The sequence below is a fragment of the Patagioenas fasciata genome, chromosome 2, assembly GCF_037038585.1.
Source record: "Patagioenas fasciata isolate bPatFas1 chromosome 2, bPatFas1.hap1, whole genome shotgun sequence".
NCBI lineage: Eukaryota > Metazoa > Chordata > Aves > Columbiformes > Columbidae > Patagioenas > Patagioenas fasciata.
Genome location: NC_092521.1, coordinates 166,152,705 through 166,177,871, shown reverse-complemented (window position 1 = coordinate 166,177,871; position 25,167 = coordinate 166,152,705). Strand labels below are relative to the sequence as shown.

General features: G+C 44.9%; 1 protein-coding gene across 4 annotated transcripts in view; it reads right to left on the bottom strand.

The window, feature by feature from the left end:
• NKTR (natural killer cell triggering receptor) overlaps positions 1–7,751 on the bottom strand; it is a 47,801-nt gene extending 40,050 nt beyond the window's left edge. For 3 of the 4 annotated variants that reach the window (XM_065830585.2, XM_071805387.1, XM_065830586.2), the window contains exon 1: positions 7,127–7,561. In XM_065830585.2, coding sequence (XP_065686657.1) covers positions 7,127–7,184 — 58 coding nt within the window. In that variant the 5' untranslated portion in view covers positions 7,185–7,561. Of the gene's footprint in view, positions 1–7,126; positions 7,562–7,659 lie in introns of those variants that run through there. The other variant, XM_065830584.2, reaches the window with a different exon arrangement.
• Between the last annotated feature and the right edge of the window lie 17,416 nt (positions 7,752–25,167).

Here is a 25,167-nt window from a genome sequence, read left to right as displayed (position 1 = left end):
CGTTTCAAATGGATTCTTACCATGAAGTGTGACTAACTTAAGCTCCAGGTTCTGATTTTAAGGTCTGGCTTTAAAACTGCAGTGAGAATGTTCTTGGAGCATTTGGCATTACGGCAGGAAAATCTAAAGTAAATGGGTAAGAACACCCTCCAAAGAATGAAGAAAGAGGGAGTATTCAGAGATTACACGTTAAACAGGGGTATTTGTGAGCACTGCTGTGAAAAGAGAATCATCTGGATGTGAAGAACACATGATAAACCATACAGATTGAAGATTCGTATAGAGAACACAAAAGAGGAGAGAGTTTTGTAACAGAGTTATTAATTTTCATTCTAAGCAGAGTAACTTAGGAGAGCAGAAGTCCGGCTTCTCTGCTTGTGGAAGCGCCGAACCGAGCAGCGACCAAGAGCTTCAGAAAGCGATGTCCAGACCTCCTCTTGCATTTGCCATGTGAAACAATACATCACATTTCAGAGAAAAGGTTGTTACTATGCCCATTCTATTAAGAGCAGATGGATCCAGACAAGTTGCTGATGTGCCAAGGTGACAAACTGTAGAATCATAGAATCATTTTGGTTGGAAAAGACCCTCAGGATCATCAAGTCCAACCAATAACACAGGAGGTGTTATTGTCTATAGAAGGGACATTTGCCCTCAGAAGCCTCTGCTTGCAAGTCCCTGTCCTATATACAAACCCCAAGGTATTTAGCACCTTCAACAGGAGACATCATCATCTCTGTTTGCTGGTGGAAGAACATCCTCTGAAGCTCTTGAAGATGTCAAAGCAGAACCTGGAAAAAGACTGAAGTGGCTGAGGGACCTGGGGGGTTCAGCTGGAGAACAGGAGCTGAGGGGAGACAGGGACACAAAGAAACGGCCTCAAGTTGCACCAGGGGAGGTTGAGGTTGGATCTGGGGAACAATTTCTTCCCCAAAGGGCTGTGGGGCATTGGAACAGGCTGCCCAGGGCAGTGCTGGAGTCACCATCCCTGGGGGGGTTGGACAGACACAGATGAGGTTCTCAGGACATGGGGCAGTGCCAGGGGTGGGTTAACGGTTGGACTCGATCTTGAGGGTCTTTTCCAACCAAAATGATTCTATAACTAAGGCAACATGATTTAACCAGTATTTTTCCCTAATGTTTTCTCAACAATAACTCCTGCTGCCTTCCCATGCCTTCCATAATGCACATAACTTTAAAAGACTATAGATCCAGTTCGAAATATAAGGACGTTTCTCCTCCATATAACCTTAAGTACCGCTTACCCCGCTATATAAAATGTCGCTGTGTGCTTACAATACACAAACCCCACACTGTGCACCCATCTGGGAGGTTGCTATCTGTATTTTACCTAAACTGCATGAATACCATTATCACCGAAAGGTGATATTTTTCCACCAACAAACAGTCAATTACATGTGCCAGAGAGAGATCAAACATTTTCACACCTTGATCAAACGCATACATATGAAATAACTGCTGTTATTTAAAACAAATATATAAAAATCTCTATTAGAAGTATGCACAAAAAGTACACTTAGAACCTACAAATCTTCCTCTTGCATCTTCCCTCAACAAAAAACAAATAGAAAAATGCTAAGAAAAATTATTCAAATAGGTGAAGTCTGCTCACAAATGCACCCAGACTCATCGGCTTTAGCCAAGAAAGGAGCTTGCAAAGATACTTCATTTATAGGATAAAGCAAAAAATGCTGGGATTATATTGTTTAATGATAAAATTCTCACCTAATCTGAGATTTAACTCTTCCAGTACCATAACAAGTCACACAAACTAAAACAAACCAAAACCAACCCAACAAAAAACCCCACAAAACCAAAAAAAGCCCGAAGAAACAAACACATAAAAACCCTATAACATTTATTTTAATGCACTAGCAGGCAGGACACTTCTCTAATTTTAATCTTTGGGTCGTTCTCAATAGAAAACCAAGTCTCAGCAGCTCATAGCTATGAAGACACATTCATTTGTACAACACTGTATATTTTATGGTGCATCCCTATACTTTTTGTGCTGTCAACACCATAGAAATGTATCCAACCATAACTCAACATTTATCTATTACTTGTAAAACAATACTTTGATATTCTTATTTGTTAGGCTTTAAACTTATTTTTTAAGGATATTTTTTTGATAGCAATTAAGAGTAAGCGATGAAAAAGCTATTAACATTACTGGTAGTTACATACAGTGATACATATATGAAATCTAAGATGTTTTGAAGTTTGATTTCATAAAGCGCCATCTGTCGCTAATGAGTTTCACCAATTACAGAAACCAGAAGGCACAATGATCAGAAATAATCTGATTTCAGAACTCTATTTTCAAAGTGAAAGTTGAAAACCCTTTTCTTCTTGTTTTGTTCTTGAACCCCTGATCAATTCGTCATCGGAGGCAGAACTAATATTTAATTTAAGTGGTAAAAATTCAGGGTAGGAATACTCATGTTATATTGTAATAAGGGCTCCTGCTAGTAAAGTTTATTAAAATGATCACTGATTTCATCCAATTTATCTACTTAACTTTTTAGAAACAACCTCGAGAAGCAAAAAGATCTTGCTTGAATATACTTTCCATGTAATACAAATTGTTTCGCTGGGTTATGGTGTGTTTAGGTAATAAAGGTGTCCATTGCAAACAGACACTCCCCAACTAAACTTAGTTATTCAAAATTAAATTTAAATATACTGATTTGGGCATTTCCCAATTTTTCAGAGCAAACTAAGCAGCCACTTTTCCCAGTGTATCAACAGGAATATCCCGCTGAAGGGGAAAGCAGGGATTACAGCCATTAAGACTGGGATTCACGTCCCTCGCAGACCCAGGACAAGGGTCAGAGGCCCAAAGGCTCAGCCAGATTTGCATCCAAGTTCAAATAACCGCTCGCTAAAACACCCACGTTTTAATTTGATTCATACATTTATCCATCAAGTTGTGAACGCTTAAGCCGCATCAATTTGAAAAGGTTGCTTTAAAGTAGAAACGTGGCTACAGTTTTCAGCTGCTGGTGGAAAATGAGCAGATTTTATTTAAAATGTCGGTTAAAACAATGGATGCCGCAGTTCCCCCGAGGAAGAATCTACAGTCTTGATCCATTAACACTTTGTTGATGCTTCCTTACAATCTTTGCAAGCAAAACCTCCATAAACTTATTTCCCTGGCTCTCTACCAAGCCCGGTCTTCCACAAATACCACCTGAAGCTCCATATTCTGCAGTCTCCACAAAAGTAAAGACATTTCAATACCACACGGACCAAAAACTGCCCGTGTTCAGCTTCACAGAGATATTAAATGAGAGGCTACACTTTGTCTCCTCCCAGCAGAAGAGGCCGATTTGTATGGCCTTTCACTCACTAATCCCCTTTGTGCTGCACATCAAGGTGAATCTTCAGGGTATTTAATTCTACATTGACAACAATAATTCTACATAATGGGTAAACTATATTTTTTATTAAACCTTTTCCCCCTGAATCTACCTGTATGTATCTCCCTTATACCCCCTTATAGGGGTTCTCATACTGCATCACCACTTGGCTCCTGTTGAACCTCAGAGTCAAAACGCTGATTTATTTTCTGCCAATCTACAACTTTGTGCCTTCAAGGGGCTAAAAGTGAATGGGAAGCTGGTTAAGAAAAGCTTCTGTCTTCAGGAAGGGTAACAAAAACTCCATAAGGCATCCCTGGTTCTACTAATGCAGGTTCTTTCCCCAAAAATAAGACCTACCCTGAAAATAAGCCCTGGAGTGATTTTTCAGGATGCTCGAAACATAAACCCTGCTCCAAAAATAAGCCCTAGCTACGGTTCATTTAAAAAGTCGATTTAAATAGTGTCCAGGCAGCCACGCATGTAAAAAAGTGATCATCTTTTGGAGCAAAAATTCATATAAGACCCTGTCTTATTTTTGGGGAAAAGAGGGTGTGATGACTTTTGCGTGGGGCTTATTTCACATAAATTCGTAGCAGCTGAAATCCCAAACTTTACAATACAAACTATAAATACACAAAACTTGAGGCAAAAGTGACTGGACGGAGAGAAATAGCGAAAGAACAGACTGAGGAGGGAAGAGACATAGAAACTGAAGTGAAATGAAAAAGCGAGCAAAGGGTCAAACAACAACAGAAGAGAAAAAGAAGTTAAAACAAAAGACAAGAAGGAAAATTCTTTTGTGAATAAGAATGAAACAAAGTAAAAATGAGCAAACAGAACATACTTTATGATGAATAAAGCCAGTCCCAGGGTGGGAAGGGGAGATCTTGGATGGCCACACAAAGTGCTACAGCAGGTATGTGACATCCCAGCCGGACATGTGTCCTAATTATGCCCACACCTGAAAGTCTGGAGCTTCGCACAGATGCTGCATCACGGAGTTTAAAGGCAAAATTATTTAAATAGGCATCTGCTGCCATGCCAAAATTCTTGGCGCTCTGTAAATAGTTGACGCCTCTGTGTGTGCTGCAGGTGGCCAAACATACTGATGGGGGCACCCAGAGGAAGGGAGAGGTGCCATCTGTGCTGGTATCCAAATAAATGCTTATTCCTTGATTTATTTTCCATTCGCTCTTTAAAAATTATCAACCACAATGTGAATTTGTTTCAAAAAAATGCGTAACAGACAACTTATTAAAAGCGGCCTAAATTTAGACTTAAAGCACCGACACAAAGCCGACAAAGCATACAAGCTGGCACCAAGTTTTATTCCAAGATTCTGTAGCTAAAATTAAAATACGGACACAAAAGCTGGAGCGCGGCTTCTGAAAGCACCCAGCTACAATATTCACTCCTGTATTTTCTAAGGGATCTAGTTAAACAGTCAAAATAATTCCAACCCTGTACGCACACACACCAGATTCTACTCCTCATCTACTCTGTGCGCTGCTCTTATTTTTAATTGCTACAAGTACCTGTACAAATTTCGTGTGAGCAACGTCTGTGAGGGGAAAGCTGAGAGTTTGCAGCTGCATTGGGGAAGATTTTTGATCTGTGAGCAACCTACATTGTTAAAATGACACAGTTTTGTATTCTGCAGGCATAGAGATGTCTCCAGTGCTGCAGGGGCATAACCTCTTATTTTCTGCATTTTGTGGAGTGATGTTAGTTCAGCTTTCTGGTGTAGACAGGGTAGGGGTGATGTCTTATTTCTTGGTCAGCAACAAAATGCAGGATCCTTCTCTTCCCCAGTTCTTCCTCCCTATGTCTAATGAAAAACAAGCACGTTGCCCAGCTTATTGTATTAAAATCAAACAAGCAAAATGTTCATTTGGAAATCTGCTGGCAGTTTAGAAGTTAAAATTAATACCTCCCTAGTGTCAGCAGGAGAGCACATCTCCCAGAGTTAGTGCTTCGTGTCATCTGGAAGCACTGCTTTATCATTCACACTCGGGTCAGCTTTTGAAGGTCATCTTACAGCTGAAAGAGCAGCTTTTGAAATCTAAACTTATATCCTGAGACATAGTTGTGTTAATAAACAAGACACTAGAATGAAGTAGTACAACCGGATTACACGCAAGTCCCCGGACCAATAATTTACAAACTGGCACGTTTTCCTACAGGAAACACAAGGCATTAGTCAGGGCTCTGAAATTTCATATACAGCTGGGAGATTCCTGTTACTTTAAAGAGAAAATAACTACAGGCAGCCACAAACAGAGCCAAAGCCCCTGTGTCTATTCCAGGGAAAGAAAACTCTGTGCCACCAAGAACACTAACGCTGCAATTCCTCCCTGGCATCGCTATCAGCCGTCAAACCCAAGTAGATTTGAGGGAAAACAAGGGAAAAATCCGCTTTTGCTGGTGAAATGTGGCACAAGGCTGGCACCAAGAGGGATTCTGAAATTGGAGCAGGAACGTGCATGTAAAGAAAAAGAAGAAGAAAACAGCACAGGGAGAGGTTCTACAGACGGAGAGTCAAAGCAAAAAAACCCTAGCAAACATTAAAAGCAAATTAGATGAAGAATGAATTAAATCAATCCCACCAAACTATCACTCCTAAACTGGAAACCTACCCAACCTAAAGCATTTTTAGTAGTCTCATTCCACAGTAAATCTAAATTTAAGGAAACAGAAAGTGTTAAAACTCCCATCTACATTTTTCTCTTCAATAAGAGTATTCAGCAAAGGCACTGTTGATTATAATAACTAATAGGAGCTGCAATAGCAACAGATTTATAGATATGCCCTGTCAGGTCACTGAAGTTAGAACTGACTCTTTCTTTTGAAACTTTGGTGAAAACAAAAAGCAAGCAAAATGGGTTACGGTTACACTTCAAAGCAACCGAAATTGGAAAAAGCAAAGATATAAACTCGTATTTCAAAGGTTTTCAGGGAGACATTGAAGCAGAAAATGAAAGTGAAAGCCAAATGAAGCCATCGCATTTATTCACTTCTTCTGAGAGACAAACTGTAGCGATATAAAGAGTCGAGTGTATGTGAGACAACTAATATTCATCCATAAATTCATGTTCCAAAGAAGATGGGTCAGTAAATCTGTACGACCATCTTTAAGAAGAGGAAAAACAGAAGAGAGAAACAAGTCGCTATTCCAGGATTAAAACTCACAGTCTAGCACTCACAATTCCCATAGGAAAAATATGAATTGAGATGGATTTATTTTAACTATTATTTATTTTAAACAGGCCACCTGGTGAGATGTTCTGTGCTCCTACGGTCAATCCCCCATTTACATTCAGGAGCCTCATTGTGAGCAGGAAGAGGAAAGATTTAGACCAGATGACCTCCCGAGGCCCCTTTTCCAGTTTTAATTACTGTATATGATTAAAAATACTTCTAGGAGCGTCTCTGCAGTTTCCTCACAACTTGCCCTAATTTTTCATCGTTCAGCACATAACCAGACAGCAGTTTTTTTTTCTTCAGAATAGTGTTAATTTGGCTCACCGAACCTCTGTTTTCATGTATGGGAATATAAATAAATCGTAAGAGAGAATAAAAAGCATCCAGCACCCCTGTAAACATCTAAAGTTACTAAAAACTCACTCGGAAATTACGCATCAATGGCCAAACTCATTGCTGACGGCCGGAGTCAATTATTTAGGGGAAAAACGCGGAGAAAAATAAAAATACAAACGCAACACTTGAGACGAACGGCTCACCTGGCTCCCGGTTGATCTCGATCTCGAAGAAGCACTGGGGCCGGTCCTGCACCCCCATGGCCGCGGGCGGCCCCTCGTCCTCGCCACCTGGACACAAAGAAGCGGCGCCCTGGGGAAGCTCGAACCGCCAGCGAGTCTCGAACCTCCGACCCACCGGAGGGGCCTCGAACCTCCAGGGAGTCTCGAACCGCCGACCTCCCGTGGCGGGGGGAGACAAGGGGGGGTTCGAACCGCCAGGGAGTCTCGAACCGCCGACCCCCCGGGAGCCTCCCGCCCCTCCCGGCTACAATTACATCGCTGACAGAAACTCAAGGCGACACCTTCTCCCCCGCAACCGCACTCAAAACCCTCCGAGGAGCGGCGAGGGTGCGGGGGCACTCCAGGAGAAGAGGCCGGGAGGGGAGATCCGCCCTGAGGAGAATTTGTGCCTCTCACAAACAGCCGATGTGGGGAGGGGGAGGAGGAGGAAGCGGGGGGGGGGGGGGACGTCCCCTCCCCCGAGCAGGGGGCGGTAGTAGCAGCCGCGGCCTTACCTGGCAGCTCTGGCGCTTTGTTCCCTCGCCGCACCGCGCTCCCCTCAGCTCCCCCACCCCGCCCCACTCCCCTCACCCTCCGCCGGCCCCGAACGCCATTAACCGAAGGGCTCCATGGCCCGTCCGCCCGCCCCGGCACGGCGCCGCCTGGCCCCGCCTCTCCCCGCCCCCGCCGCGCTTTCCCGCCGCCCGCCCTGCGCTGTGAGGGGGAGCGGCTGCTGGGGCTGAGGGTTCGAGGCTGCGCTGCTCCCGCAACCCTGTGCAACAGCGGGGGAACGGTGCTTTATGGAATAAAGCCCGGTTCTGGGCCCCTCAGTTCTAGAAGGACAGGGAACTGCTGGAGAGAGTCCAGTGCAGGGCAACAAAGATGCTGAAGGGAGTGGAGCATCTCCCGTGTGAGGAAAGGCTGAGGGAGCTGGGGCTCCAGACATGGAGGAGACTGAGGGGTGACCTTATTAATGTTTATAAATATATAAAGAGTGAGTTTCAGGAGGATGGAGACAGGCTCTTCTCGGTGACAACCAATGATAGGACAAGGGGTAATGGGTACAAACTGGAACGCAAGAGGTTCCACATAAATATGAGAAGAAACTTCTTCATGGTGAGGGTGTCAGAGCCTGGCCCAGGCTGCCCAGGGAGGTTGTGGAGTCTCCTTCTCTGCAGACATTCAAACCCGCCTGGACACCTTCCTGTGTAACCTCAGCTGGGTGTTCCTGCTCCATGGGGGGATTGCACTGGATGAGCTTTCCAGGTCCCTTCCAACCCCTGACATTCTGTGAAATAACACAGTGACCCCCTCACCGCGCTGTCCCTGACCCATCCTGCCCCTACAGGGCCGACCTCGCTGGTGCTTCACCCGCTGTGAGGAACCTGAGTGCTCTCCTCAGTTTTGTAAAAACAACATTCCCTCTTTAATCCTTCCTTACACTTCACCCCCTTGGAGGAGCCTGAGTGGCCTTGTAGTGACGTCTCCATCTGAGGGGAAAATGCGTTTTGCGATCACAAAAAAAGCCTCAGAAGAGTTTTGCATGGCAAAGTGATCACGGCAAAATGTTAATTAATTAAAATGTTACTTATACTTCCAGTCAGAGTTACATTTCAAAAATGATGAGCACACGCTGAGCCAACTCCAACCTTTGTAACAGCATCAACTCCAATAGGAAAACATATGCAATCTACTTCCTGATTTATTTAATCAGCTGATAATACCAAAGATGAGGATTGCTGTGATCATCTTTTATACATGTGGACTTGACGAGAAAATGCCAAGGAACAGATCCAAAATTCAGATTTAAACATGTAAGAAAGAGAAGAAAGTTAAAGTTCGGCATGTGGTAGAACTGCCCTGGTTCTTCAACATAAAAGGGGCTGTGGGGTCCCCCTGGGGTGATTCTGTCCCTTGCTGAGCCTCAGCTCTGAGTAAACTTACCCAACCGTGGCCTGGGAGACCAAGAAAACTTAAACCAAAGAAATTTTGGTTATTGCAGCAGGCCGTAGGTTATTTTTCCTAAGTTTGGAATGTTGGGCTATCCCAAAGTGTGGAAGTGGTAACTTGAGCAATTGAATTGACCAAGTCTTCAGTAAGGACAATTAAATGTATAAATCCTCAATCTGCTACATTCTTCAGGCTGAGTTGCTTCACACTGAGGATGTCCAGCAGCTTAAATGAGCTTTTTGTGTAGCCCCTGATATTCATAGAATCACAGAATGGTTTGGGTTGAAGGGACCTTCCAAGCTCCCCCAGTGCCACCCCTGCCATGAGCAGGGACATCTTCACCAGCTCAGGTTGCTCAGAGCCCCGTCCAGCCTGGCCTGGGATGTCTCCATGGTTCATCCACCACCTCTCTGGCCAACCTGGGCCAGGCTCTCACCGCCCTCAGGGGCAAAAATGGCTTTTATTACACCCAAACAGAAGTTTTGACGCTTGCTAAGCGGTGAGGACACTCTTACTCAGTCCTCACCACCCGCCAAGGAAACCGTTTCCGAATGCTTTCCAAAAGCTGTGCAAAGCAGGACTCATTGCAGTAATTTTACCTGGCAGCAGCATCTGCCGCTCCGTCCTTGTCTGAGGAGAAATCCAGAGGTCCTAGATTAAAAAAAGTGTGCTGAGAATAAAGAGTAACAATGCTGAAATCAAAGGATACTTTAAAAGTCAGGAATGCAGCAAAGTGGGATTGGTTTAGATGGGATTTATCCATAGCTTCAATGGCTGCTGTCACTGTAGTATTTGAGCATCTCATGAAATTCTAACAGCCAGATTGCGTCATTCTTTATTATGTCCAATAACACGTGATTGTCCCTAAAGAGGAGTTGTCACATAGGTTTGCTGATCCTTTGGGGACACTTGCATGATAAGCTATCGCGCAATGTAAAAATAATGTAGCACAGTCTGGCCCTAAATTATTTAGCTATGAAACGCTCTTATGAAATAGAAGGGTATTATTTGTCTCACTTTAAAAGAGTAAACTAAGAAATAAAGCTACTGCGAAACTGCATTACAGTAGCTCCACAGGAATTCCTTTGCAAAATTAAAATTTGAAAGCACCTCTCTTTGATTTCCTTAATCTTCCCAAACAAAAAAAAAAAAAAAAAAAAAATGACATATGTCTTGTTTATTATGGGTTTGATTTGGTTTTGTTTTGAGCTGAAATAAAATGTTAATTCCCTTTTACCTGCAGTCTCTTGCTTTTCTGTTTCCAGAACATGAACTTACTAAAGGAAGATGAGCAAAGAAGCAAGCAAAAATCTCAACAAAAAGACATGGAAATGTGCTACTTGCTTTTCATGCAAGTAGCAAAGATTGTGAGCAATTAAAAGTTAATTTCAAGGCCTGATTATTTTAATACAGAAGCAAATTAGAAATAAATTCTGATCTCCTGGGAGATAAGCTCTTAAGATCATCTCTAGGACTAGAGCTGATAAATATGGAGCTTGGTGGAAGAAAGATATATCCCTCAAAAAAAGTTTCCAAGGGACATCTGAGGCCAGGCTTTTGAAACATGAAGCATTTAGTTACAAATGAAGATTCTTTTTCCTTGTGTTCCTATTTGGGAACCGCTGCAGTTTGGTGACAAACCAGTGACAAAGTCCCCATTGATTTCAGTGGCTGTGGATTTAGGCTGATTGAGCGAGGCTAAGGTCTGCGAGACAAAGCAGTAGAGTTATGAATTATTGCTCCCAGCTACATTCTAATCCTATAGACACCTTTTGCATGGGCCAAGATCAGCAGACCCAACTTTATTCCACCTAAAACCAACTTTACAGATTTCTTCCTGGTACATTTTCTGCCTAAGAATTCACGTTGACAAATCTTGGCTAAAAGTTGCATTCTTTTCTCAGACAGAGCACGCTTGGCTACGGGAGATTGAGAAGTAGGAGGGTGCAAAAGCCACTGCTGAGCAGTTCTACAACCTACGTGCACATCGGGGTAAAAACTGCCTGAATTAGGACACGGTCTTTGATTGCCCTAATCATTACTAGCCTACATATGGCCATGAAAGGTTGAACTAACCAGCTTTTATTTACGTATTCTAGAGGTGTGAACGAATCCAAAGTGTTGAGACCAGAAGAAGTGACTCAGAGCTGTTCGCGACGTTCGGAACACTCAGAAACGGTGGATAAATGAACCAGAAAATTCTACAGCTGCATTTATAAACTTGCGCTGCTGAAGAGCAAGCGAGAGCTTGAAGTGTCTCCTTCAATCATTCAGTCACGCAAAACCGTTTCTTCGGTATTTTTTTTCCCAAGGATAAATATTGCAGACCAGAATAAATGAAAAAGGGCTTTCATTATGGAAAGCCTCACTGCTGAGCAAACAAGAAGTTAGAAGTGAAAAGCCGACAGGCGGTTGTTTATCTGTTAAGCAAACTTAAACAGTGAGGAGGCGCTTAATTATTATAAAAAATACCCATGTCAGCATTTGAGTGTGGAGTTTAGCGTGTTAAAGGGAAGTAAATAGCTTGGGGATAAGTAATAAACAGTAAAATCTGTCAGGCCTGGGCTGCTGATCAAAATCCACACCATGTCAGTAACATCTGATGTTTTTCCACATGTCGAATACCAAGATGTTGAAGACCTGCTCATGGTTAGCGAGAAGCTCCAGTCCACATTACCAAAACCACTAAAACTCTGGGCTTCTCTAGAACCTTGAAAGCAGTTAGTGGTTCCTATTTCGACACGATTGAGTAAACCAAGAGTTAAAGGACATGAAGATGAGGATGTTCCAAGGGGTTTGGGTGGGTGGGACTATTGCCAGTGCCTGACTCCGACTTAAAAGGAGCCGATAAGAAAGATGGGGACAGACTTTTTAGCAGGGCCTGGCGTGATAGGACAAGGGGTGATGGTTTTAAATTGAAGGAGGGAGATTCAGGCTGGACATGAAGAAATTGTTGCCCCTGAGGGTGGTGAGAGCCTGGCTCAGGTTTCCCAGAGAGATGGTGGATGAACCATCCCTGGAGACATCCCAGGCCAGGCTGGATGGGACTCTGAGCAACCTGAGCTGGTGAAGATGTCCCTGCTCATGGCAGGGGTGGCACTGGGGGAGCTTTGGAGGTCTCTCCCAACCCAAACTATTCTATGACAAATAAAACAAAACCAGACTATACCCACCCATACGCTGAGCCACCTCCAATGAATTTCCCTCTCTTTTGCTCCCTGACAAACTCTTCGGACACTTGCTCATCTGCCCCACCGCTGAAATTAATGTCTCAAGCAAAAGCGTTGTCTTAGGACTCGCCTTTGCTGAGAAAAGAGCATTAATGTGGCCATACATATCCTCAGACAGGCTATAGGGATATTTATAGCCTCACACATCCATGTGCTCCCTGCAGTCTCTTCATTCCCGCTTCCCTTGCCCCAGGGATTTCCTGCACACCACAACCCAATTAATACCTGAGCAGTTAACAAACTTCCTCAAGGATTACTGAGCTTTCACCCATCCTGCCCTAAAGCTTTAGGAGCGTTTCCATCCCTGGCACGTGTAGGTGGAGCCACCTGCTATCAAGGCAGTAAGAAGAATTTGTTAATGACTGTCCCAGCGTGACAGAAATACAAGCAAACCATTAATCCACGATGTGCCAAATCGCTTAATGGTGCAGGGTATATTTCTGTATGTATAGCTTCTTTAGGGCCTGACACCCGTATTTCTTGTTAACCAGTATAAGGAATTTTAAATGGATGTGATGTATATAGATTATTAGCAGCGTTTTGCTGGGAATAGAAATAAAGTCAGGCTGTTGCTGAGGGGCAGGTTGGGTTTGGGAGACTTGAGGTCGTCCCCTCCAGCTGCCTGAGCTCTCCCTGGTTAAATAAACAGCTTCAGTGTCTCTGGCCGATAGGGCATAAATCTCATAAGTGCCAACATCTCATCCTGAAAACACCTGAAAGCAAATGCTGTCAAGAAACCTGAATACGAGCGAGTTCAGAAGCTGGAACATCATTTAATGTAGTTTTCTGTATCATTTTCCCAACTGATTCCTACCTCTACAATCCTCCCATCTACCTCACTGCTTATTTGCCGCCCTTCATTAGTATTTGAGTCGATCCTCGAATAATCTTACAAAAACATCTCCGTTTCGCTTTTCTTTCATTGCTGGTAGTGAAAGAGGTCGATGACTTTATAATTCCTTAACCAACAAATGCCAGATGTTTGAGGTGTGGGTTGGTGTGTCGTGTACATCTCCAGATCACATCTGGCCTGATCCAAACTCCAATGCAATTCTTACTTTTATTTCCATTTACATCAGGGGGTTGTAACTCAGGGCTATTGAAAGAAAATGAAGCCTTGCTAGCAATCAGAAATATTCCTTATCCAAAGGGTGAAGCCTGCTTTATATTAGACTTGATCTACCCCTTCAATATTAAAAAAAAAAAATAGATTATTTTATATAATGTTTAATTAACCAGTGAAACTTGATGCCACAGAAAAGGGCAGGAGTTAATGAGATGATGTCTGGGTTTGCATGTGGAATCCTTTGTGGAAACCTGTGAGTGGGCCACACTATGTAACAGCAATACAAGTGAGTTTAGGGAGTTTTTATCTTCACAATAAAATTAGATTGTTTGCATTACCGTGTTCTCGCAGCCTCCCATCTGTTTCTCTGCGCCTGGTGTCTCTTGTATTAAATTATGAGCTCGTGGAATGGATGGAAACAAAGGTCTTTTGGTAGGCAGTTTGATAGCTTATATCGGTCTTATGTCAGTAAAAGAAATAAGGCAATTTTCCCTAAAAGCTACCCCTATTCAGAAGTGACACTGAGGGAGGGATTTGAAATAAATGGTGTTGAACAAGCGGGGAAAAATAAAGGACAAAACTGTCCATACTGCTGAAGACAGCTCACCAACCAAGCCTGGAAATGGCTTGGAATGAAATGTAAAATCCTCAGGATCACTCTAATTCAAGCTAATATTTAATTAATAGCTCTAAAGTTTAGCTTACCTTTTTACCTTTGCATTAAAGCTGTATGAGCTCCAACCCAACATCCTCCCCAAGCACCACCTGAGAACATTTTCTTCTGCAGCACAAGATGCTTGAAATGCTTGAAACCGAGTCAGCCCAGGCACTTCAGAGCTTGTTAGTTTGGGCTCAGACAGTTTGGATGTTTCTGCACCGTGGGTTGCAGGAGCGTTTGTTCATTAGTAGTAAGTGATAGGATGAGAAGAAACAGCCTCAAGTTGCACCAGGGGAGGTTGAGATTGGATCTTGGGAACAATTTTCTTCCCGAAAAGGGCTGTTGGGCATTGGAACAGGCTGCCCAGGGCAGTGCTGGAGTCACCATCCCTGGAGGGGTTTAAAAGGCATTTAGACGAGGTTCTTAGGGACATGGTTTAGTGCTGGAGTCCGGTTATGGTTGGACTCGATGACCTTAAGGGTCTCTTCCAACCCAATTGGTTCTGATTCTCTGATGCAAACGCAGGCAGCCAGCAGAGGGTCCGGACAATTTCCTGTGCTGAACCAGAAATGACTTCACTGTCCTCCCAAAGTTCTTGTTTCCAGGAGTGTGACATGTGGCACAGAGATGCTTGAGCTGGTTCCAGACAGAACCAGCTGAGATCAGGCAGGGGTTTACTAGCCCAGGCTCATCCATCTTTCAAAGCAACTGCATCACTCCTAGACCCAAACTGGCCCCAGACAAGTACAGAATCCTAGAATCACAGGATGGTTTGAGTTGAAAGGGACTTGCAAAGCTCATCCAGTGCCACCCCGGCCATGAGCAGGGACATCTTCACCAGCTCAGGTTGCTCAGAGCCCGTCCAGCCTGGCCTGGGATGTCTCCAGGGATGGTTCATCCACCACCTCTCTGGCCAACCTGGGCCAGGCTCGCACCGCCCTCAGTGTACAAAATTTCTTCCTCATATCCAGCCTGGATCTCCCTCCTTTAGTTTAAAACCATCACCCCTTGTCCTTTCGCAACAGGCCATGCCAAAAAGTCTGTCCCCATCTTATCACCCCCTTTTTAAGCACTGAAAGGCCCCAATAAGGTCTCCCCAGAGCTTCTGTTCTCCAGCTGAACACCCCAGCTCTCTCAGTCTGTCCTCCCAGCAGAGCTGTTCCAGCCTTGCATCATTTCTGTGGCTCCTCTGCCGTTCCTGAACCCGTAAATCACACCGACGCTGAGCTGACTCCGCACAAACCCATCCCACGCACACCTAATTCCACGAGGCTGTCAGTGCTTTAAAAATAAAGGATTCAACTCACATCGCAAAGGTAACCGGGTGAAATGTAGTGGCCCCACGAGCTCGGAGGTCAAACTAATTGATACGGTGTTTTGTTCTGGTGTTAAATCTGTAAATGTGCAGCTGAGGCTCCAAAGCGGAGGGATGGTAATAGCAAGAACGGTGCCAGTAAAGATAAAAAGCTGAGTGTTTGGCAGAGCCACGGCTGCAAAGAGGCGGGTGATCCTCACTAGATCAGATTAAGCAAAAGGGAAGAGTTACCTGCCCCCGAAACCGAGGGAAGGATGGAGAATCCTGTAACAAGAGAGATGGGGGAATTCTGGCTTGTGGATACAGGCAGAACAGTCGGGATGGAGGAGAAGGATTCACGCAGGGAGTTCCCACAAAGAAGTGGGAGGTTTTATAGGAATTGGGATTGAAGGATTGCGAGAAGCCCTCGGCTGGCACGGTGAGTTCAGAGAATATTAATAAAACATGCAGCATTAGCAATAACCACCCAGACAAATGGTAAAGCTGATACAAATAAAGCTATATGCAATTACAATCAGCTGTATTCAGGAAGGCATTTTTCTGGGTTGAACAATTAAGTGCACACTTAGGGACAAAGAGGAGGGTTTATATTGTGTTCTGAAAGATTCCAAACCGATCAGTATCAGAGACAGGATACGGCATCGATCCGTTCGGGAACGACAATTTCTCTTTCATGCAACAACTGAATATTTGTGCTGGGAGTTTGGAAGCTTTGGCCTCACTTAATTTGATACTAAAAGATCTTGGCGGGCAGAGATGTAGAAAAGTGCCAGTGTGATCTAGTGAGGATCTTGTTTATGCCTCCGCATAGGAAGAGTTTATCTTAGGATAAGACAGGAGCTTAAAGTAAAACCTGAACGGAAACCGATAAATAAAATGATTTGGTATTTACTGTAGAGTCTAAATTCTAGCTTCCAAAATATAAAAATCATCTTGTTGCTTGCTCCAGGTCCCACTTGAAATGCAGGCTAGATCACCAAGGGTGTGTTCTAGTATAGTGGAATGCTAATAATTGCAAATATACCATCAATTGTGTTGACATATTCGTTTAATGGATTGCGAGTGTTGCTGTAAACAAGTGGTAATTGCTTGGGATTGAAAATATGCTGTAATTGCACTTTCAACATTGAACTCCTGTTATATAAAGGAGGTAATTGTGGCATCTTTAAGTTAAATTGGTTTAAAATACAAGGGCAAGGACAGTTTTGCAATGAAGACCAAGAGGAATAGGAGAACAGGAGCAGCAAAGCTCCAGTCCTGTACAACAAAATCTCCCTCTCAGGGCAAGAAATGAGGATTGGCCACATAGAAAACCACACAGAGATGTCCAAAATGGAGCCTTCTGGTTTCTGCACATAAATCAGGACTTCTCTGGGTATAACCAGAATGGATTCGCTGGCAGGAGGGAAAAAAAGAAGAGGAGGGGGATATTAATCCTGATGCCAAATTCACATGATGGCAAGACTGCCAACCCCTTTCCATTTAGGTTTTATGTGAGTAAATAGCTTGTACCCTTTGTAAATTGTGAGTAAATTGCCCTTTACCCTTTGTTCTGGTACATTTAAGTATCCATCCTTCTAACTTTGTGCACTGAACTGAGGCTCTCACCTCATAGGAAGGTTTCTTATAATAAGTGAACCCATTTATTGACTCTCTGCCACCCGTCTATTGACTCCCTGCCTTTCACGGTCTCAACCTCCCACCACTTCTCCTGCTCACAAACATGAGACCCCCTCCAAACAGATATGAAGGAGGGGAGAGTGAGGCCACCACTTTTGGACACAGCAAGATGCTCAAGGCTCAGGAATTTCACAAAACTTCACGTATAGGTGCATAGGGCAGGTGGAATAAGATGAACTTGAACCACAGAGGTGTCACAGAGGTGGGGATTTGGGGGCATTTTGGGTGTTTTTTGGGTGTTGGGGATTTTGGGGTTTTGGAGGGATTTGGGGGGTTATGGTAGGGCTGGAGGGTTTGGAGGTTTTGGGGCTTTTGTTTGGGGGGTGGAAGTTTTGGGGGGTTATTGGGTGTTGGAAGAGCTATGGGGATTGGGGAATGGGGATTTTGGGGAGTTTTGAAGGTTTGGGGGTTATGTGTGGGATGGTGATTTTGGGGGTTTTTGGGCTGTTGGGGGGCTGGAAGTATTGGGGGGTTTGGGGTTTTCTGGGTGTTGGAGAAGCTATGGGGGAGTGGGGATTTTGGGGGGGTTTGGGGAGATGTGAGGGTTTGGGGGGCTATGGGGGTCTGAAAGTTTCAGGGGTCTTGGGGGATTTTGGGTGTTGGAAGAGCTCAGGGAAGGGGGGATTTTGGGGGTTATCGGGGTCTGGGCCAGGAAGGCCAATGGTACCTGGGGTGGATTAGAAGGGGGTGGTCAGTAGGTCAGAGAGGTTCTCCTGCCCCTCTGCTCTGCCCTGGGGAGACCACACCTGGAATCTTGTGTCCAGTTGTGGCCCCTCAGTTCCAGAAGGACAGGGAACTGCTGCAGAGAGTCCAGCGCAGCCACCAAGATGCTGAAGGGAGTGGAGCATCTCCCGTGTGAGGAAAGGCTGAGGGAGCTGGGGCTCTGGAGCTGGAGAAGAGGAGACTGAGGGGTGACCTCATTAATGTTTACAGATATATAAAGGGTGAGTGTCAGGACGATGGAGCCAGGCTCTTCTCGGTGACAACCAATGATAGGACAAGGGGTAATGAGTTCAAACTGGAAAGCAAGAGGTTCCACATAAATATGAGAAGAAACTTGTTCATGGTGAGGGTGGCAGAGCCTGGCTCAGGCTGCCCAGGGAGGTTGTGGAGTCTCCTTCTCTGCAGACATTCAAACCCGCCTGGACACCTTCCTGTGGAACCTCAGCTGGGTGTTCCTGCTCCATGGGGGGATTGCACTGGATGAGCTTTCCAGGTCCCTTCCAACCCCTGACATTCTGGGATTCTGTGATCTGTCGGTCAAACAGAAATAAACGTCACTGTTGTGGTGTAGGATTATCCACCAGCTGGGAAATTCGTTGTGTTGCATCCTGCTGCACTCTGTAAGTTTTAGTCCTGGTGCTCCAAGCTGTCAAGCATTTATCTGGGCTAACTGCCTGGGTTTGTGAGAGTAATAATGAATAACTAAGCTTTTTACTACCGCGAGAATCATGAAGTATTAATGGTGAATTAAGGAACAGAATGAAAATCCAGCCAGTTAGTGTCGAACTAGGAGTCAGATGTGGAAGCCTTAATGTATCGGGGTAAATAGAGGAGTGATATAATCAGACAGTGTCTGTAAATATAAATCAAGATCAATAAAAACACCAGCTGCAGGGATTCTGAGGGTGGATTCAGTGGCTTTAAGGCTACAAAACGTAATATCCTGACCACCTGAGCAGCATCTTTAGCATCCAACCTGTGTATCCTAAAAATGCTTCAATATCTTCCTGTGCCTGTGGTTGTGCTGAATTCCTGGAAGTATGCACGTGTATTTTAGGAGAAGAAACATTGAACTGCATGAAGGATGGAGTAGAAAATGGAAAAAATAAACAACTTTATGAGCAAAAAACCCTCTAACTTGAAATTATCTCATTGAGGTTCAAGTTATAATGGAAAGACACCCAAAAAATTAGTATAAATCTAGTTGTTATAAGCAAATCTAGAAACAGTTATAAACCTGTATCCCTGGGCTTTTAGGTCTTGGCTGCACTAGCAAATGGTTTTTCCCCCATTCTGCAAAGTTGAGCGTCAGTGCTATTGGCAGAGCTGGGCAAATCGGGCTACACACAGCAACAAAAAGGTTTGAATGTAATTTCTGACCCAAGCTTTGGATACACTCGAGTCTGGTTAAAATGTATGAGCCAAGGAAAATCATTGGAAAACTTAATTAGAGGGGATTTAATCGCATCTCTCAAACGTGGCCACGTTTTCCCGTGTGTGCGCTGGCATTGCCAAGAGGCGGTCGAGCCAAATTCTCCTGGCACTAGAAATGGGAATCAACTGCATCCCCTCATTCCCAGGTGGAAACAATTCAATTCTTGAAACTAAACTGTCTCTGCCTCTCACCTGGACCATTTCTCTCTTCATTTCCTTCGTGTTTTCCCCTCCGCCAGAGCACTTCATCAATCATTTTCCTTCCCGAAAGACAAGCTGTGCTGTCGACTTGTCCCAAACAATCGCTGGGTGAACTGGCTGTCAGGAAACACCTTCTGATGTTCGGTTTGACTGGGCTGTCACTGACCCATCACACAACCGCACTCACAACCTCTCTGCGGTGAAAAATCCCACACAGCAGAGAAAACCTCGGAGATAAATGCAAAGATTTAGGGCAGCCAGACAGTAATTGCAGTGTTTGCAAAAGCCAGTTTGCATGCACCGTGGTATTTACTGCAAACAAGTTCAGTCGACACGGCAAATTCTCTGCACCCAAAGCCAGTGATTTTCTTTGATTTTTGTTCTCTCCTTTATTTTTTGATCAGAGTTTCCAAATACTTTCCGCGATGCTTTGGCCTCTCATTTGCAGTTTTATGGGCTGTTACAAGCACTGATGTTCTAAAACTGAGGCAAGTTGGTTAATTCGGATCAGTCATGACCATGAGCCAGCACTGGGCCCTTGTGGCCAGGAAGGCCAATGGTACCTGGGGTGGGTTAGAAGGGGGTGGTCAGTAGGTCAGAGAGGTTCTCCTGCCCCTCTGCTCTGCCCTGGGGAGACCACACCTGGAATATTGTGTCCAGTTGTGGCCCCTCAGTTCCAGAAGGACAGGGAACTGCTGGAGAGAGTCCAGCGCAGCCACCAAGATGCTGAAGGGAGTGGAGCATCTCCCGTGTGAGGAAAGGCTGAGGGAGCTGGGGCTATGGAGCTGGAGGAGATTGAGGGGTGACTCATTCATGTTTACAGATATATAAAGGGAGAGTGTCAGGAGGATGGAGCCAGGCTCTTCTTGGTGACAACCAATGATAGGACAAGGGGTAATGGGTTCAAACTGGAACACAAGAGGTTCCACTTAAATTTAAGAAGAAACTTGTTCATGGTGAGGGTGTCAGAGCCTGGCCCAGGCTGCCCAGGGAGGTTGTGGAGTCTCCTTCTCTGCAGACATTCAAACCCGCCTGGACACCTTCCTGTGGAACCTCAGCTGGGTGTTCCTGCTCCATGGGGGGATTGCACTGGATGAGCTTTCCACGTCCTTTCAACCCCTGACATTCTGGGATTCTGTGATCCCAGGAGCTCTGTAGTGCCGCTGTTGGATAAGCTTTGCCCTAGAAGGCGAGTTTCTAGGACAAACAGTATTTATGAGCTTAGGCATCATTTGCTGAGAGCAGTAAAAAATGGGCTTTTTGGAGGAAGACTCAGAAAACAAAATTGAAACTGCTTCTGAAATCGTCTCCTTGACTTTTGGGATTTGTGTAAATGTGAGTCCGCTGTCGTTTTGTGCAATTTTCCTTGTTTAATACCCAGCAAACATCCTCCTGTTTGCCCAGGATTTGTCTGCAGTGTGTGGGTATCAGTCGGGAAGCTGCCGTCTTCATCAGACTGCACAGAGGTTTAAATGATGCAGAAGCAAGATGGAAAAGTTCCACTCCCTGTTCATATCCAGATTTTGGGCTGCAGAAGCAAGTTTTGGCAGAAAATACACGGTAAAATATCCATGTGGAGTAACAGTATTTTTGCGGGAAATCACGGGATCGTTATAGATTCTGTACTTACTACTCCTGAGTGGTTTAACCTGTGTTATCTCATTGTTCAGGGCATATTTCTCAGGCATTATTTTGCATGTCTTCACTAAAATGAATCACTCCATAAACCTGATGCAAGGCTGCTCCTTTTACCCCATCAGCAAAGGTATTAACTGGGTAGCAGATGATTCACCTTCTGCTGCACCACTCCCAATGTGCATCATCTCCAGATGCTCGTCTCCTGCGTCCAGCCCCAAATAAGCCTAAAATTCAATTAAAGTCTATGAGATTTTCAAAGTAAAGAAAGTTGGGGTGCTTTTATGCTTTTAAGGACTCATATTTATGCTCTACTCTCCCATCGTGAGATCTAGAAATTAACTTTGTTTTAGAAAGCAAGCTGGGATTTTCCCGTTTTCCCATTATTCCAGAATTTTTAACTTTAAAATCTCATATAGAATAATAGAATCACAGAATCATTTTGGTTGGAAAGGGCCCGCAAGATCATTGAGCCCAACACTGTCACTAAACCATGCCCCTAAGAACCTCATCTCCACGTCTTTTAAACCCCTCCATGGATGGTGACTCCACCATATATTTCACAAGTCATGGTGCAATTTATGAGGATGATCACAGTGCTCAAAATAAGCTATATAAGCTCTTTTCTTCTCTCTAAATGCTGGATGAAGAACTGTCGAATTTTCAGGCCACCTCTCATGTAACTGGAGAGAAAAAATCAACTGACTGGTTGACAGAATGGAGCTTTCTGATAAGGACCGCCTGGGATTTAGGCTTTATGGACTGAAATGGATTGGACCCTTCACGCCAAGAAAGGCCTTGAGGTGCTGGAGCGAGTTGAGAGAAGGGAACGGAGCTGGTGAGGGGCTGGAGCACAAGTGTGATGGGAGCGGCTGAGGGACCTGGGGGGTTCAGCTGGAGAACAGGAGCTGAGGGGAGACAGGGACACAAAGAAACAGCCTCAAGTTGCGCCAGGGGAGGTTGAGGTTGGATCTGAGGAACAATTTCTTCCCCAAAGGGCTGTGGGGCATTGGAACAGGCTGCCCAGGGCAGTGCTGGAGTCACCATCCCTGGAGGGTTGAGCAGACAGAGATGACGTTCTCAGGGACATGGGGTTGTGCCAGTGTTGATTTAATGGTTGGACTCAATGATCTTGAGGGTCCTTTCCAACCAAAATGATTCAATGATTCCATGACAACACGCAGGTTGGGACGAGGGCTGGGCTGGAAAGGGATGCTGCTGAGGTAAAGCAGCATCCTCACCTCTCATCCCTGCCACCGCCATAAACTCTGCCTGGGGACGCAAGTGCCTGCAGTGTCGCTCGCTAAATGCGTTATATTCTCCCTCCTGCCAAAGCAGGAAAGTGCTCCAGGGACACTCAGAAGCTGCTGTTTTCTCTGTCTCGGCGGGGAAGGCCTGTAAGTGCCTGCAGATGGATGTGTGCCCGAGACCCGTAGGCGTGTGTGGGACAGGTTTAATCCAGCTAAGCAGGGTACGACAGTAAAAGTGGTTTGGTGGCACAGGCTTTTGGTGAGATGTGGTGCCAGAGAATACACCCAGAGTCCCTGGTGGGTTCCTGTGGTCTGTACTGAAGGCAACGTTGCTCTGTTCCAAGGATAAAGTAAAGCTGTGTTGGAAAATACACACTTGACCTGCGTGTGTTGCAATCCAAACTCTAATTGCCATAAAACCACACTCTGAGTACACATTGAATGCTCCAACGTGCCCTCAACGGTGTGTACCTGGTGACATAAAATCATAGATTCACAGGATAGTTTGGGTTGGAAGGGACCTTCAAGCTCATCCAGTGCCACCCCTGCCATGAGCAGGGACATCTTCACCAGCTCAGGTTGCTCAGAGCCCCATCCAGCCTGGCCTGGGATGTCTCCAGGGATGGTTCATCCACCACCTCTCTGGCCAACCTGGGCCAGACTCTCACCACCCTCAAGGGTCAAAAATTTCTTCCTTATGTCTGACCTGAATCTCCCTCCTTTAGTTTAAAACCATCTCCCCTTGTCCTATAGCAACAGGCCCTGCTCAAAAGTCTTTTTTATCGGCGCATTTAGCCAGGCAGAAGGTGCACTAAGGTCTCCCCAGAGCTTCTCTTCTCCAGCTGAACACCCCAGCTCTCTCAGCCTGTCCTCCCAGCAGAGCTGTTCCAGCCTCGGGTCATTCTGCGGCTCCTCTGGCCCCTCTCCAGCAGGTCCACATCTTTTAGAGACGACATCTCAAACGTTGCATCCCTGGGGACTGAATGCAGACCCCTGGACATGAAGCAGAGCTGGGGTGTGCGGTAACACCACCGCTACTCTCACTGGATGTACAGGTTGCACTACACCAGGTAGTATCGGTGTAGGTGCCACAGTTCCTCCTCCTGTGTTAAACCTGCCCTTAGGATTCATTATATAGTGGTGTATACAACGAAATGTTAGCTCTGATGTTCCTAGCTGATGCTGTCAGACTTAAACACTTCAATTCGCCCTGTAATTATAACTGGCCACTTTTATATATATTTTTAACTTGCAGTTCACCATTCCTGCATGTTCAGCATGACTGTGCTACAATCAGGGTGTGTTTATGTGGTGGATGATGCCATTTCTCAAAAGCACTAATCCTAGAGATCCTCAGGGAAATAAAAAAGGTTCTTTGATCATTATGAAACTGCATATTTGCCTACAGCTAATTAGGCAAATAAAACCTCCAGTTTGAATCTTCTTGGAGGCTGGGAAGAAGAAAAATACCCTGAAAGGAGGTGGGGAAGGGTTAACAAATGAAACACAGGCTGTGAAATTGAAATATTCTTTCTGGCTCCGAGATGGTAGGCAAAGAGCTCTCATCAAGCACAGAGGCTCTTTATCTGCTACCTGACAGTGCCACAGGGGACAGCGAGACGCCTGCGAACCAAGGTCATTGCTTCCCTCTTTGAAGCAATACATTACTACAAACTGACACAGAAGTAAAAGCCGAGCAGATCGAGTGACACCGATCGGGCAAAAAACACGTGGAAAAGGGCAGAAGTATCAGCACCCAAGTCTTTAGATGCTGAGAGCTAAAAGCGATGAGGGAATTACCCAGCCTGACCTCATTTGTGATTGAATTTTTCTCCAATTATTTCTCCATAGAGTCTGATAACTTGTCATTTAAAGGGGAGCTAAAAGTCAGTAACCTATGGACGGCAGGTAAATTAAAACTCCCCCTTTCCAAATAGGGAATCACAGGAGAAAATTAAGCATTTTTAGGATCAAATCCTGCAAAGAATTACGCACGTACTTACCCAGTGGAGTAGATGGACGTATACAAACCAGCAAAGAGGGCCAGACACTGGTGTGACCACTAGTCTGTCAATGTCTCTACTGCTCAGTTGTTGGGGTTGTTCTTGATCTCAGCTCAAAGGGTAAGCCCTGGCCTTTTTTATTTATAGATATAGTCAATTATCTTAATCATGAGCCAAAATAAAAAAGCCCAAACTTTAGAATTCCCTCCTGTCAACGCTTTTTAGATGCCACAGCATCGCCTGAGGAGGAGGAGACTGAGGGCTCTTTGGAGGAAGAACCCTCATTTATCCAGCGCTCAGTGTCCTGTTAGTTCCCAAGAAACAGCAAAGCTCTCCAATATTAAGTAGATGTCATCTCTTAAAGTCTGAAGACGCTGTCACTTAAAATGAAGGGTAAGAGGGAACAGGGAGAGGGAAGCTCTGTGTTAAGGGACAGAGAAAAGCAGCCAGGTCCTAATCAGCTTCAGGGGCTCCTGGCCTAAATGTCTGCTCTGAAATGTTAAAATAGTGTGATGAGAGGATGCAAGGAACAAGAGGAGGCTTTTGTCAGGGTCTTTCATGCACCACTAAGCTCTACAACCTCCTCCCTTCCCATCGAGAAGGGGCTTTAGCTGCCTATGCTGGAGGAAGCTCTGATAACAGTGCAGTTGTAACCTTGGGTAAAGCTGCTCTGACATGGGTGTGAGGAGCAACCATGAGAAGACCCATGTGGGGTCTCCTTCATGTATTTCAGAAGCAGCATTTACACTCGTGCCCTTGCCTGAGTGATGCTTGATGTTTATCCACGCCCGGCCTTGTACTTTGCTGATCCTGATCCGCTGACTTCGCTTCCTTGTTAGAATTACAGAATCATGAAGTCATTTTGGTTGGAAAAGACC